At 43.6% G+C, this 13,884-nt stretch overlaps 1 protein-coding gene across 1 annotated transcript in view; it reads left to right on the plus strand.

Moving 5' to 3' along the window:
- Pgm5 (phosphoglucomutase 5) overlaps window positions 1-13,884 on the plus strand; it is a 171,231-nt gene that overhangs the window by 134,525 nt on the left and 22,822 nt on the right. Inside the window, exon 10 of the mRNA XM_021152015.3 lies at window positions 11,266-11,400. Within this exon, the coding sequence (XP_021007674.1) occupies window positions 11,266-11,400 (135 nt within the window). The remainder of the gene's footprint in view (window positions 1-11,265; window positions 11,401-13,884) is intronic.

Raw genomic sequence — 13,884 nt, forward strand, 5'->3', positions numbered from 1 at the left:
AACACATACATTCTGATTCAGGAAGGGAAAGGTTCTTTAAGGCAGCTTAGACTCCCTCTTTGACCTTAATTTGAGGTCAGAGTCAGGAAACAGATAATGGAAAAAAAAAAAGTCATTCTACATGCCAACCAAATTGACCCTAAAATCCTGTTGTGGTGATAAATCCCTGGCCTGCTCAATGGCCTTGGAAATGTTCAGGGAAATCTGTCCTGCCTGAGACCCTGAAAAAGTCAAGTCGGAGGCAAGAAGGAAGCCCTAAGGCACTCCACCCCAACTTGAATTCTCAGGGACTCCTTTGTCCTGATTATGGCTTTCTAGCCTTCATAGGATTTACTATGACTGTTTTAAGCTTCTGGGTGAACTAAGGATCTACTGCCTTTAGAAATAGCAACTTAATAAGGCTTGGTACCACTGCCATCACTTCATATCCAGGGCTCCATTGGTGCTAGGCGCTGTGTCCCTTTTGCCGCCAACACCCCAAGGGACATTTTAGTGCCAAGACAGTCTCCTATCACTGAGTTGTCCTGTCTGTTTGTAGCCTTGGTCCTGTCTTTTCAGTGCCCATAGCTATGAGACTCTTCCAATCCTAACAGTAGGAAAATTTCAGTCTTGGTTCTGTGAAGGAAGGGCAGCTGGGAAAAGTGGTCAGACACTGAGAGCTGACAGATTGCCACCATTATGGTTGATCCCAAACTTGTAATTAATGTACAACTTAGAAAACATGATTTTGAGAACTTAGTTGGGCATACATATTGAGGGAACTAATGTAGGGCAGGAATCTAGGAAGCTCTTCCGTGGGAGATGACATTTAAGCCATGCCCAGAAGAGTAGGCAGGAGCTGACCCAGTGAAATCATTGCATCAAACTCTGAGTCTTTCCTCAATGGAATATAATTATATGGCTGGTTAGCTTTCTTGGCGAGATTGATTAGAGACAGTCTCATGTGGTATTATGATACCTACAATTATAATTTTCTACTTCAACAGTTCTGCAACCCTGTAGTCATGGCAAACGAAAACAACTTGGCTCTCTGCTTTGCTTTGCTAAATATGCCTGTTAGTAGGATGTCTTGAAAACTATTGGAAAAATATTTCCTAGTAGTATCCAGTTTCCCTGGGATTTTCCTATTTGTCCTTTAAGCACTAAACACATAGCCCGTTCTTTATAATTACCTACCTGTTAGCTACTGCTATGAAAAATAGAGTAACGGTATCATAGTTTCTTGTTAGGTGGGAGGCCCTCCTTCTGCTTCTAGAGAGTTCAGGTACAGTGAATTAACCTCTCTTGGCAAAAGCTGATAGGTTTACGGCTGTCTTCTAAACTATAAAGAGCCTCTAAGTGGTCTTCAATCAGAGGCACCTCATGGTGAAACTCTACTGTCTCTGTATGATCATGTTAATAAAAGAGGGAAGGTTGCATATTTGCACAGGAACTAGGGGAGGAAGTGCTGCTGTGACTAGGGTGCAGGGTGTGGGGTGTGGGATGCGGGGTGTGGGGTGGTATTTCTGAGTCCATGGTCTCCCAGGCCCAACACCAGTGTGATGTAGAGTAAACAGGGATGGGCAATAATTCCAACCAAGAAATGAGCGAATGCACCCACTCTGTTTCCCTTGCCCACATGCTATGGCTAGGATTTAATGAGGAAAATCCAATCAGCATCTCATCACTTAAAGTAGCATTTGCTAGATGGGATCTTTGAGAGAGCATCTAAGGGGTCCTTTGGTTTAATTTTCTCCAAATAATTCTTTCATTCTTTCTGCTAGACTCAAAGGGGCTTGTTGATTTAAAAAACAAACAAACAACAACAACAACAACTTTTTATGATTCTTTTTTAATTTCCCTCATGTACTCCAGTCTCACTCATCTCCCTGTCCCTTCAGATTAGCCCTTTGCCCTTGAAATCTCCCCCTCAAAAAAACACACAACAACAAAGCATAGAAAACATCTCATTGTGGAAGCTGTAGTGGGTCACAGTGTGTCCCACAGTCTACCCCTCTGTTCACACATCCTCACTTGCTAATCTTCATTTGCTAATGTTTGTAGCTGGTCACTGCTTCTTTGTGGGTTCTTCTTTTCCCTACCCTTTATCCCCCTCCCCCAGTTCACTCCCTATCACGAGATGGGAGAGAAAGAAGGCAAGGAGAGAGACAGACAGACAGACAGAGACAGAGAGACAGAGAGACAGAGAATGAGATCTGTGACTCTAATTTCTTTCTTGTTTCTTCATTGACCACAACTGCTAAAAAAAACAAAACAAAACAAAACAAAAAAACAAAAAACAAAAACCACAACCAACCACCAACCCTGCCTCTTGGGGCACAAGCAGTTTATTTCCCTCTGAAAAATATCCAAAATTCCAAATGTCCCACAACCACAGACACTATCAGCAGTTGGCAAAACCACAGCTCTGCTAGAGCACGAGGCAAATCACAGTCAGCTGCTGTGGAGTAGCCCCATATCCTATACCTGGGATTAAAACAAAAACATATTCTAATAATACTTCTGTGGGTTTTTTTTAAAGGAACAAAAATTCCAGAATTCCCACTACAAATGTTTATTGCAATGAGTCACTGGTATGGTTGGGAAGATCTCTGGCTTCTGTAACACCATCAATATTGGATCCTCTTTGGAATTCCTCCCAATTATCCTGTTGTCATGGAGATCCCACAGCTTTCAAAAAGCAGGACCTTTTCAAGTGTCCCAACCATTTGCAGATGATATAGATTTTTAGGGTGGGCCAATTCAGAGCCCTGGATCTGAGCCAGCGTGGGTGGTAGCTGAACTGGTCAGCCTGCTGGCTCTCCCTTTTCCTCACCACCAGGGTGAGCTCTCCAGCACTGCTTTGACTAGGCCATCCAATGCCATCATCAGTAAGAGGCTGGGTCAGTTCTCTTGCTCTTATGCCCTCAGGGCCGGCTCACCTGCACCTATACCTCCAGAGCCAGTCAAGGTGTCAGCTGCCCAGTCAAGGTGTGGGGCTCACTCTCTCAAGTGTTGCAGCCTGTGAGGGGCTGGGCTGCTCTCACACCCTTGGTGATGGCTCACCCATGCCTTTGCCATAAGGGCCAGTTCCACTGTATTGCTCAGGTGAGGGGTCGTGCCCACTCTCCTGTGTGCTAGATACAGCTAGTGCAGAGGCAGGGCTAACTCTCCCACTCTCATGACCTCAGGCCCAGCTCTCCTGGCTATTGCAGATGGCAAGGTGGCGGGTAGGTGGGTGGGTGGGTGGGATGAGAATGACCCCCATAGACTCATGCATCTGAATGCTTTGTCTATAGTTGGTGGAACTGTTTGGGTAGGGCTAGAAGGCGTGGCCTTGTTGGAGGTGTGTCACTGGGGATGGGCTTTGAGGTTTCATAAGCCCACATTATTATATAAGCCTATTAATGGTCTCTGTCTGTCTCATGCTTGTCAATCAGACATAAGCACTCAGGCACCTCCAATGCCAGACCTTTTTTTTGCCTATTGCCAGGATTCCTGCCATGATGAGCATGAACGCTAACCCTCTGGGCACTTGAGACCCCAACCTATCTAAATGCTTTCTTTCGTAAGTTGCCTTTCGTAAGTCACCGTGTTTCGTCACAGCAGTAGGAAAGTAACTAAGGCAAAGCCTAAGTGAGACTATGTTTCGGGGTGTAGATGTACAGTCAGTGCACTGTACAAAGGCACCCAGCCTAACAGGCAAGCTGAAGTCAAAGTCCAAAGCTAGCCAAGAGGGGAGGTGCCTTTGTATCCCTTTCCCACCCAGGTGGGGTCCCATCTTGTAATTCATACAAAGGTCCTGTATGGACTAGCTGCTGCCTTGCTCAATTATGTTTGAACTCGTGTTTCCAATTAATTCTATGACTTAAAGAAAGAAAAAGAGGCAGTTCGGTGTAGTTATTTTTCTTTTTTTTTATGTGTTCCATCCAAATCCCCTGCTCTGTGGGCTTCACGTTCTCTTCTACAAAATATGGTTCAGATGTTACATGGCAGTGTTTTTACCTGGAAGCTTTCCAGATAAATGGCCAGGATTTCCTGTGGGAGATACTATCCACATTAGGCTCAGGGTATCTTCCAAGGTTGTCCTGACTCCACGTTCACATGCCTCATGTGGCCGACTGACTGCACATGTGATGCTGTACCAGATTTCAGGGCCATATGCTGTTTCCCTCTGGAATTCATCCTACATCAGCATTGTAAGTCAGATGCTGCCAATAGCTGTTGGTAACACACAGTTCCCCCCTCCCGCCTGGCTGCAACATCTCCTATAGACTCCAAGCTAACATCTGGCGGCTCTGCATGGATTTAGCAACTAGCACATCTCTCTGCCTTGATTTACATGCAGGTTTTTTTTTTTTAAAGCCAAACAACAATCCTTCCAACACTCATTTATCAAACACTTATCAGAAACTTACTTTACATAAGGCTATAAGCCAGCTTTGAAGACCATACAAATCAGGACAAAATGGTCAGACCTTTTGCACGAGAAGTGATCCTGGAACATGGGTTCTTTTGTATGGGGTGGCATCAGATCATTTGCCTGGAGTCAAAAGACCTAGAGGCTCTTACTATGTTATAACACTGAACCAGCTTCAACAATTTCCTGTCTCCTCCATAAGCAGAGACAGTGGTCAGGACCCCATCTGAGGGTTTTTTAGATCTCCCAGTTACTAATGACTATTAACAAAGGAACATTTTATTGCTGAAGAAGTCATTTCAGGGACAGACATGTGGAAGGTAATTGGCAGAAGACGGACAAGATCAACAATGATTCCACAGGGCAGTCAATACTCAATCCCTAGCACCCACGTGATAGACGAAGAGAACCAACTGCCAAAAGTTGTCCTCTGACCTCCACACATGCACTGTGGCACTTGTATACATACCCCCACCGCCACAAACAAACATACAACAATAATAAAAATAATACAAATAAACAAGTGTGTGCCATCATACGACACTAGCATTAAGAATATGGTTATTTGTTAATCATATTCAGAATCATTCAATTCTTTCATAGGAAGAATCATAAGACTTTTATGATGAGTGATACTCTCCGAAGCCCTTTTCGCACACATTTTCTGGTGTGATGCTCCCAATTATCCTATAGGCAAGGCTGTATTATTTTTTTATCCAACTTAGGAAACAAAGTCTTAGAGAGCTTAAATGACTTACTCAAGACCACCAGCTAGCCAGTGGCCAAGCCAGAATTCTAGCCTGGGTGTATCTGGTTGCTATTCCTGAACCACATCCAAACTGCCTGCACACAGTCATCAAAGAGGGATGAATCTGAGAGGGAAAAACATGGTACTTGGTGTCTGGATGCTGAGTGGGTATTTGTGTAGAGATTGCTGCATGCAGTAGGTGATATTGCAACAGACCTAGAGTGGGCCAAACCCTGTTCTCAGCATTGAGGTGCGAGCTGCAGGCAAATTGGAGGCAGCAACTTTTATACCATCCTGCCTCAGATCTTACCCTATCTGCTAAAGTAGACAGGTGCCCTTCCCTATGTTTGTTTGTTTGTTTGTCATGGCTGTGTCGTTCTGATAGTCTAGCTACTATAGCTGCTGTGGCTACAGAGGAATCCTTCATGGTCATTCCGAGAATTCCTTAGACTATTGTTCTAAATCTTTTTAAAAACTGACATTTAAGCTCAGGCCAGTCATCTGTGGGATGAGGCAGAGGACTCACTGAGAAGACACCATTGCAGTGGTTCCGACTGACTAACAACATCCAAATCACCCAGAAGAGCCACCAAATCCCAGTGCCCAAGGGATTCCCCATACAAATTAAATCAACATGTCTGGGCCAAGGGCCTAACACTATTGTTTTGTAAGGACAATCCTCTCCCCGCTAATTCTAGTATGCAGCAAAGTTCACAGTCTTCTCACAATTGCCAGAAAGTCAAACTGACTTAACTTTAATGCCTTAGACAAACTTGCTTTGTTTTAGGACATTGTAGAAAGGGAAGATGGGCTGGTAAATATCAGATCTGCCTCGTTTGCAGTGTGCTGGTGATTGCTATCTATAACTATTGTCTTCTACACCTACCTGTTCGGGTGGAACCCTTAGCTCCCTGTTCACCACAAAGAACATTTGCATTTGTTTTCATTGGCTAAGGACGGAGGCTCTATCAGTGACTGCCTGGTGAGGTCTGTGGCATTGTCACTCCAGGTATTGAACACGTCGTGAGTGACATTAGTTATGAAGTTTCTATGGAGGGTCTGTTCTGTGCCTGGCATTGTCCTGACTCTGTAGCTAAAATAGAGGTGAACAAAGTGTGTGTCTCTTCCTCCCAGAGCTAATGAATGACCTGAAGACAAAACCCAGTAGGTCAAACACTTTAGCGTTCAGTTGCCATGGGGACCTTTTTTTATCCATTTGCTCTAGGCCTTGTCTGTTCAAGAGGATTTATGGCAACAGAAACACATAATGAAGTTGTTAGGACATAAATAAGAAACAGAGAGCACGACTGGGTAATGAATAAATCAGAGTGCCAAGGACAGAAGAAGAAAAACTCATAGCTTCCCAAGTCATGGAGAGCCACTTGGACTCAGCTTCCAGTTTAGTGTTAAGGGTCCTGGCAGCCATATTGAACAGGGATATGTGGTTAGTCACAGAGTGTTTACTGTCAGAAAACTAAAGATAACCAGTTCCTTGGGGGAAGGGAAGGCTCTCAAAACACTTGGCTTCTGAGAGAAAAAGCTAACATCCAGCTTCATACTGTCCTTAATGCTATTCCTACAGGACTGTGAAAGCGGACAGTTATAAGACAGTGTGGTGTCGCAGCCTGCACCAAGAGCGAGAATGGCAAACTAAAGTTCCATTCATCCAAAGTACTTACAGCAGGAGTAGGTGGTCAGATTTGGGATATAGTCCAGATGCATCCATAGCTGGAACACTTGGGAAATAGAGGGCTGAATCCCTGATGCTAATCATCTTCATCATCGTCATTTCTCTCTGCTGAAATTTTGATAGGGCAGCTGGCCACATATTTTGTTTTCTGCTATAAGGTTGAAGGGTAAATATTTCAGACCATGTACATGATGTAATTGTTTATACCCGAGGACAGCAGACACTTTTTATAGAGAACTATATAATAAATATTTTAGGCCTTATGCACTAAATGATCTCTGCCACAATTATTAATCTCTAAAACTATAGTGTAGAAATAGCCATAGACAATTTCTAACTAAATGGGGATGGCTGTGTCCTGATAAAACTTGATTTAAAAGTGGGGGTGGGGTGGGAGGAGCTGACCAATTCTAACCTACAGGTAGTCTTTTCCCAATATCTGAAACAACATAAGAAAAAAACAAAAACAACGAAAAAACCCAAAGGGAAAGCATATTATTGTTATTCTTTTGGTGAAATAGAGGAACGCTAAGAAACTAGGCAAGTCTTGTTGAATAATGATTTTGGCCTTCCTATTTTACTCACAGGAATAATGCTTCTCACCTGAAAGACCATGGCTCAGGTTTGGACTGCAAATTCATTATGCTGATTGAAAGAAATATGCTGTCTTAGTCAGGGTTTCTATTCCTGCACAAACATCATGACCAAGAAGCAAGTTGGGGAGGAAAGGGTTTATTCTGCTTACACTTCCACACTGCTGTTCATCACCAAAGGAAGTCAGGACTGAAACTCAAGCAGGTCAGAAAGCAGGAGCTGATGCAGAAGCCATGGAGGGATGTTCTTTACTGGCTTGCTTCCCCTGGCTTGCTCAGCTTGCTCTTTTCTAGAACCAAGACTACCAGCCCAGAGATGGCACCACCCACAAGGGGAACTTCCCCCTTGATCACTAATTGAGAAAATGCCTTACAGTTGGATCTCGTGGAGGCATTTCCCCAACTGAAGCTCCTTTCTCAGTGATAACTCCAGCCTGTGTCAAGTTGACACAAAACTAGTCAGTACACATGCATATCTTAAGATAATCCAACCCAACTATTCACACATAGAAATGGTACTCACATGGGGTCTTAGCTCTGTTTCTTGTCCCTGAGACCAATCAATACCCGAGAAGAAGCAACTTTGGGAGGAGGTTTGGTTTTGGATCACAGTGGCTGGAGAGAGATTCCATCATGGCAGGGAAGACATGGCAGCAGGCATGCAAGGCTACTGCTGGGGATTGCTGGTGCTCTGATGTCTTTCTCCCTTTTCCTATTTTAACTACTTGGGATCAAAGCCCATAGGATGGTGCCACCCATAGATAGAGTGAGTCTTTCCTCCTCAGAGAATCATCTCTGGAAACACTCTCACAGCTCACAGATGCACTCAGAAGTGTGCCTCTTAGGTAATTCTAAGTTAATCAAGTCAACAATGGACATTAGCTTTACACTTGGGTATGGCGTTGCAATATAGAAGTGGGATGGTTCTAAAAAGCCTTGCGTTCTATGTAGAAAATAGAATTGTGATGGTGCTGGCTTCTCAAACAACACTGATTCTCAGTTGAGCTCTTATGGTTGGCATGCTAGGAAAGAGAGATGGTGTAAACTATTCCCAGAAGGTGGATGTATGTCATTCATTCCATTATCACCTTCTCAAGGTCAAAATCTCTTCCTTCCTACTGATTTCTAATGGCTTTCTATGTGTGTAACATGCAGTATAGCCAGAGGAAGCGTGTGATTTTATTAAAGGCTTAGTTATGAACTTATTCCAAATTGATGATTCAATATGACCTGAAATCTTTATATACCTCCTAACAGGCCTAAACAAACCCAGGGGGTTCATTGTGTGAGGGAAGCTGTCTCAAAGACTTGAGTCTGGAAAGGCCTGGAAAAGGGTAACCCCAAGTTACTTGGCACTTGTGAAGAAAGGTGTATCAAGTATTCTCAGGCTTAGAATTGCTTTTAATCGACTTATAGACAAGCATACCTAGTCCTGGGAGCTATGAGTTACGTACGGGTGTGCCCACCCCATATTGTGTCAATGAGAATGTAAGGCTTAACCATCAGGAACAGTTTTGAAAGCATCTGTTAAAACATCATAGTGAGCATAGCTGCGGGACTTTCCGGGGTCTGTGATTAGTTTGAACATCATTTTGCTGCAGATGTTTTCTGGATAATAGGAAATTCATTCTTTTGCTCTATTTGGGATTCACTGACTGCTCTGCTCTCTGGTGGCAAAAGCTAAGAAACAGTTTTTGATGATTGAAATAGATGATTCCAGGATTATGAAGGACATGAATTGTGTCTTTACCTTCCTATACCTAGGACATAGTCTAGCACTTACTCCACAGGAACACTCGTGGATGTTAATCCACAAGTACTTGGTTGCCTGATTCCCATTGGTTTGTGTCGAACATTTCTAAAAGAGACAAAAGCTTTGTGCTTGGGGTTTGAGACAAAATCTTAAAAGGTAGAAAATCGTGCAGATGAGATCAGATGCCCTTCTGTATCAGACGTGGTCAGGTCTGGGATGGGGTAAGAAACTGACAGTTAGATTGACACAGCAGGAATGGCATGGTTTTAGTAATGGCCAGATTATAAGTATTGAGACTGGAAGCCAGGGACATTTTAATGATAATTTACTCATGGAAAATGTCTGATATCAAGGTCACCTAAGAATCTACTTTTTAAAGAAGTAGTAACTACCTCTCCTAGACAATACATTAAGAGCTGACCCTGGTGGAGATAATCTGGGTGAGCCAAGGGCATGAAAGCAGGAGAGCTGACTTTGCCCCTTGTTGCCTGTAGCATTGGGTGAACTAGCCAGGACTGTGCTAGATAATTCATCCTGGTGACTAGGATGCAGGGAGAGCGTGCAGGCTGACTAACTCAGCTGCCTCCCAGGCCCAGATCCAGGGCTTTGAATTGACCCACTACAACATCTACCCCATCTATAATCTCCTGGAGCACATAAAAGGTCTGGTTCTGCAGATCCAAAGCTGCAGTATCTCCATAACACAGGGTAACAACAGGATATCTGAAAGGAGTCCCCATGCGGATCTAGCATTGAAACCAGAGGCCTCAAACCAGACCAGTGACTCACTGCAATGGACATTTGCATGCAAAGAAGCATGGATAAAAGGATAGACTGTGTGGCACACTGACACACTACAGCTTCCACAACAAGACAAGTTTTAAAATTGTATCTTATTTTCTTTTGGGAATGAAGCTGCAAGGGTGGAGGGTAGATACAAAGGGACAGGGAGATGAGTGGGATTGGAGTGCCTGATGTGAAATTCACAAAGAATCAATAGAAAGTTAAAAAGAAAGAGGTTGCAACTGGCAGATGTGTTGTTTCTCCTCTTCCTTCCTCTGGTCACTCCACGTGCTATACTGACCAGACTTACTTTATTAGCTGACTTAGATTTTGATCAGATGTCAGAATATGATCTTATGATCATAAAAATCTGGTCATATTTTAACTATCCCTGTCACTAATGAGAAAAAATACATAAAATATGGATGTGATGTGCTAGGATAAAAAAATTTAATGTTAAACAGCACTTACTGCACCTGGCTATAGCTCTGTATTGTTCCCACGTCAGGAACAGCACCTTCTAGAGAGCAAAGAAATGGTCACCTGAGAGGATGTGGTTGTTCTCAGCAATACTCACAGCCTGTGAGGGATGAGGTCCTGAGTTAGAACCCATTGCAGGGTTCTATCAGTACAAGAATGGGAAAGGGATAAAGCTAAGCCAAAGAGCATATAGAGATAACCTTAACCTTAAAACAAGATATTTCTACTCAGCATGTTGGTGCACACATGTAATACCAGCTCTTGTAAACTGGGGACAGGGTCTTGGGGACAGGGCCAGCTTGGGTGACATAGCAAGACTCAGTTTAAAAAGGGGGTGGGAGTGGGCAGCACCCTTTTTTGGATTTTTTGCAGAATTTTTGCACTCAATTTATTGCAAAATTTCTTATTGCTATAGATAGTTTGCATAATGCCTAGTGCATCCAGATGTCTAAGGCTTACACCCTGGCTTTGGAAACATTTATTAAATAGTATCCTGTCTGTTATCTCTACTATTTTTCAAGACTTATATATCACTAGACCAAGAAAGTCTAAGCATATGTACATAATTTGACTCTTCAACATCTGCCAATGTTAACCACAAAACAACAGAAATAAAAGCAAGAAACAAATGAATAACCTCAAGTAGCTTTGGGTCTACCACAGTGCTGCGCTTGGGTGAGCATCAAGAGCCAACTGTAAGCAGGCATGGCCCTGTTGAGCTTCAGTGTATAGAACTATTCTGATTTCTGCAGCATGTATTAGATACCATTACTTCTGTATTCACTTGTTAACAGCCATTTGGGATATTCTTGGTCTCAGGGCCTGAGGATCATTTTCTCGGATGCATCACGGCTAATATTCCGGCTCAGTTCCTCCAGTGGTGTGCGGGCCACCATCAGACTGTATGCAGAGAGCTACGAGAGGGATCCCAGCGGTCACGACCAGGAACCACAGGTACAGGATCAGAGCTGTGCTCTTGGCACTGTCTATCTTCCCCTTTAGAGTGCGCCCCATGGGCCTTTAATGAAAAGACATTGATTACTTTAATGGGAAGCAAGTTGTGTATGACACCAAACAAATTTAATGCATTCATTGAAGTGTTTGAAGCAGAAGAACTTTTCTATAGATCTATGACAATTTCAGGTCAGGGTTTCCCAAATAACTTGTCTTTCTTCAGTGTCCTGCAGCTTAAACTGGGTGCTGATAAGAAAAGGTGCAGTGTATGCATAAAAAAAAAGTTGAAGTCAAATTTGTTCGACCCTTGATTATACACACATAAATGATCAATCTCTGGGTGTTAGGACAACCCCGGATCACACCATGGCACTGAGGTATCCATATGAACACCATTCTGGGCTTCCTCTCTCAAACCAAGGAAGCACTCAGCCATAAACCACTGTACTTCTGCATTTAATAATACTGCAGACCGGCTGGCCAGACAGACAGAACCTGCTCTGCCTTTGAGCGCATCGTGATGCACTCCCAGGTGCTCCTGACTCCTGGGTCTTTCTTTGGATCTGGTTTGCAGGTGCTCCCATGGGCTAAAACATTAACCATCCTTCCTTTTGGAAAAGTAGAAGGGCAGAAATTCAGGCTATTTCTTACTGTATGGTTGGTTATTCAGAATTTCCTACTATAATCTGTCACCATGGGGCAACCCCTTTTTCTAGTTCAGTTTATGCAGGCTGTCTTGCTTTGGAGAATCTCCAAGAACTTGGTCATCACCATGTTGTGGATTCTTCTACCTGCTCCCAAAAACTCAAAGATCTGTAGGAGCAAACTCATCCTAGATGGGGAAGTAGAGGCCCGGGAGGCATTCTCAGGGTAGTGGGGACGTGAATAGACAGAGCCCATGACCAGCATCTAATCTAGCCCTTCCTCCCAATTTCCATGCCAGGGGTAGGCCACGTGCTGCCAAAAATAATTTGTCAGTGAGCACATTTCAACCAAGATAGTACCAAGCCACACAAGAATTATATGGAGACTCACATACTCTTTCCGAATAAAACTGTCTGCTACACCTCATATTGAGACCAGAGAAGAAAGGCAAGAGCTGCGCGAACTGGGTGAGGAATGATTTCCTGGCCTCTGCACCCCTGAGTCATTCTGACTTGAGACTATATTTTTCTTAGCATCTCCCCTCTGTTTGCACAGGACAAGTGGTTACTATACTTGCTTTTTTTTTTTTTTCTTTCCTCCCATGCTAGGCTCCTTCCAGGGCATTAGGCCTTCTATACACAAATAAGTCTCCAAAGTCTATACACAATGCCAGAAAGAGCAAACAGCATTTTTGATAAAGGTTTTTCTTGAAGCCAAAAATCCTCCAGAGGTCTGCTTTCAGATGGCTGTGTGGGCAAGCAAAACATAAACAGTGCTTGTTTTAGTCCCCATCACTGCGTATCTTCCACCCTGTCGTTATACAAATGTGCCTCTCTGAGTGGCTGAGGAAACCCTTCCAATACAAGCAAGAGTCTTTCCCCAGGACCCAAGTATATGGGGGCTGAGTACATTTATTTTAGCACATGATCTAGCTAAAAGTTCTGTATTAAAATAGAATTCCTGATTAAAATAGCACATATCATTGACTCACTGACTGAAGCCCTATTGCATAATACATTGGGATCATGATATAACAGTCAAAATGTAAAAGAATTCTAACCTCATAAGGGAAGAGGGCCTAAGGTAAAGGGGGAGGGAGGAGCTGGGGAGGAGGAGAGGGGATGGGAGAAAAGGGGAAGGGAGAGAAGTCAGGCACAGTGGCTTACCCACATTAATCACTGCTTAGATCCATCTAGGCCCTTCCATTGGAGGTTTTAAGGTTTCTGGGAAATGTTGCTTCCTGGCACAAACTGCTCTTTCCTTCTAAGAATTCCAAGAGGAAGAGGCTTTGGTTAACCATTAACAGAGATAAAGACAGGACACTGAAGCTGCTGGATCCCTCCTGACAAGTGGCGAAAGGACTCATCTGTTCATCTTAGAGTCTGCTTCTTCAGTTTTGTCACCTGGATTGCAAAGAGCACATCCCTGTGTGAGCACATGAATGGGCGAGCATACACAAACACACACACACACACACAGACACACACACACACACACACACACACACACCTGTTAAAGTACTCTCTAGTCTATAGTTCTGTTAAGTAACTGCATACATTTAACCCACTTTGCAGATGGATTGCTTCTTTCTCAGACAGTCAAAGAACAAGAACCTGGCAGCTTTAAACACTCAGACTTGTTACCTTGAGGAGGAAGTGTTCAAATTAGCCTAGTGATTTAACTAGGAAACCCAGTGATGTCATCAGTGGGCCCGCTACTCCCCGCCCCTACAGCTAGAGTTTCTGCTGCGTCCTTTTGTAGAGGTGATGGTGCTGTTTGTTTTAAGTTGACATCCAGTCATCACTGTACCTACAGCAAACTATTTACAACTGTCTATCC

This window comes from Mus caroli, unplaced genomic scaffold (genome assembly GCF_978045245.1).
Source record: "Mus caroli unplaced genomic scaffold, Mus_caroli_1 scaffold_20, whole genome shotgun sequence".
Lineage (NCBI taxonomy): Eukaryota > Metazoa > Chordata > Mammalia > Rodentia > Muridae > Mus > Mus caroli.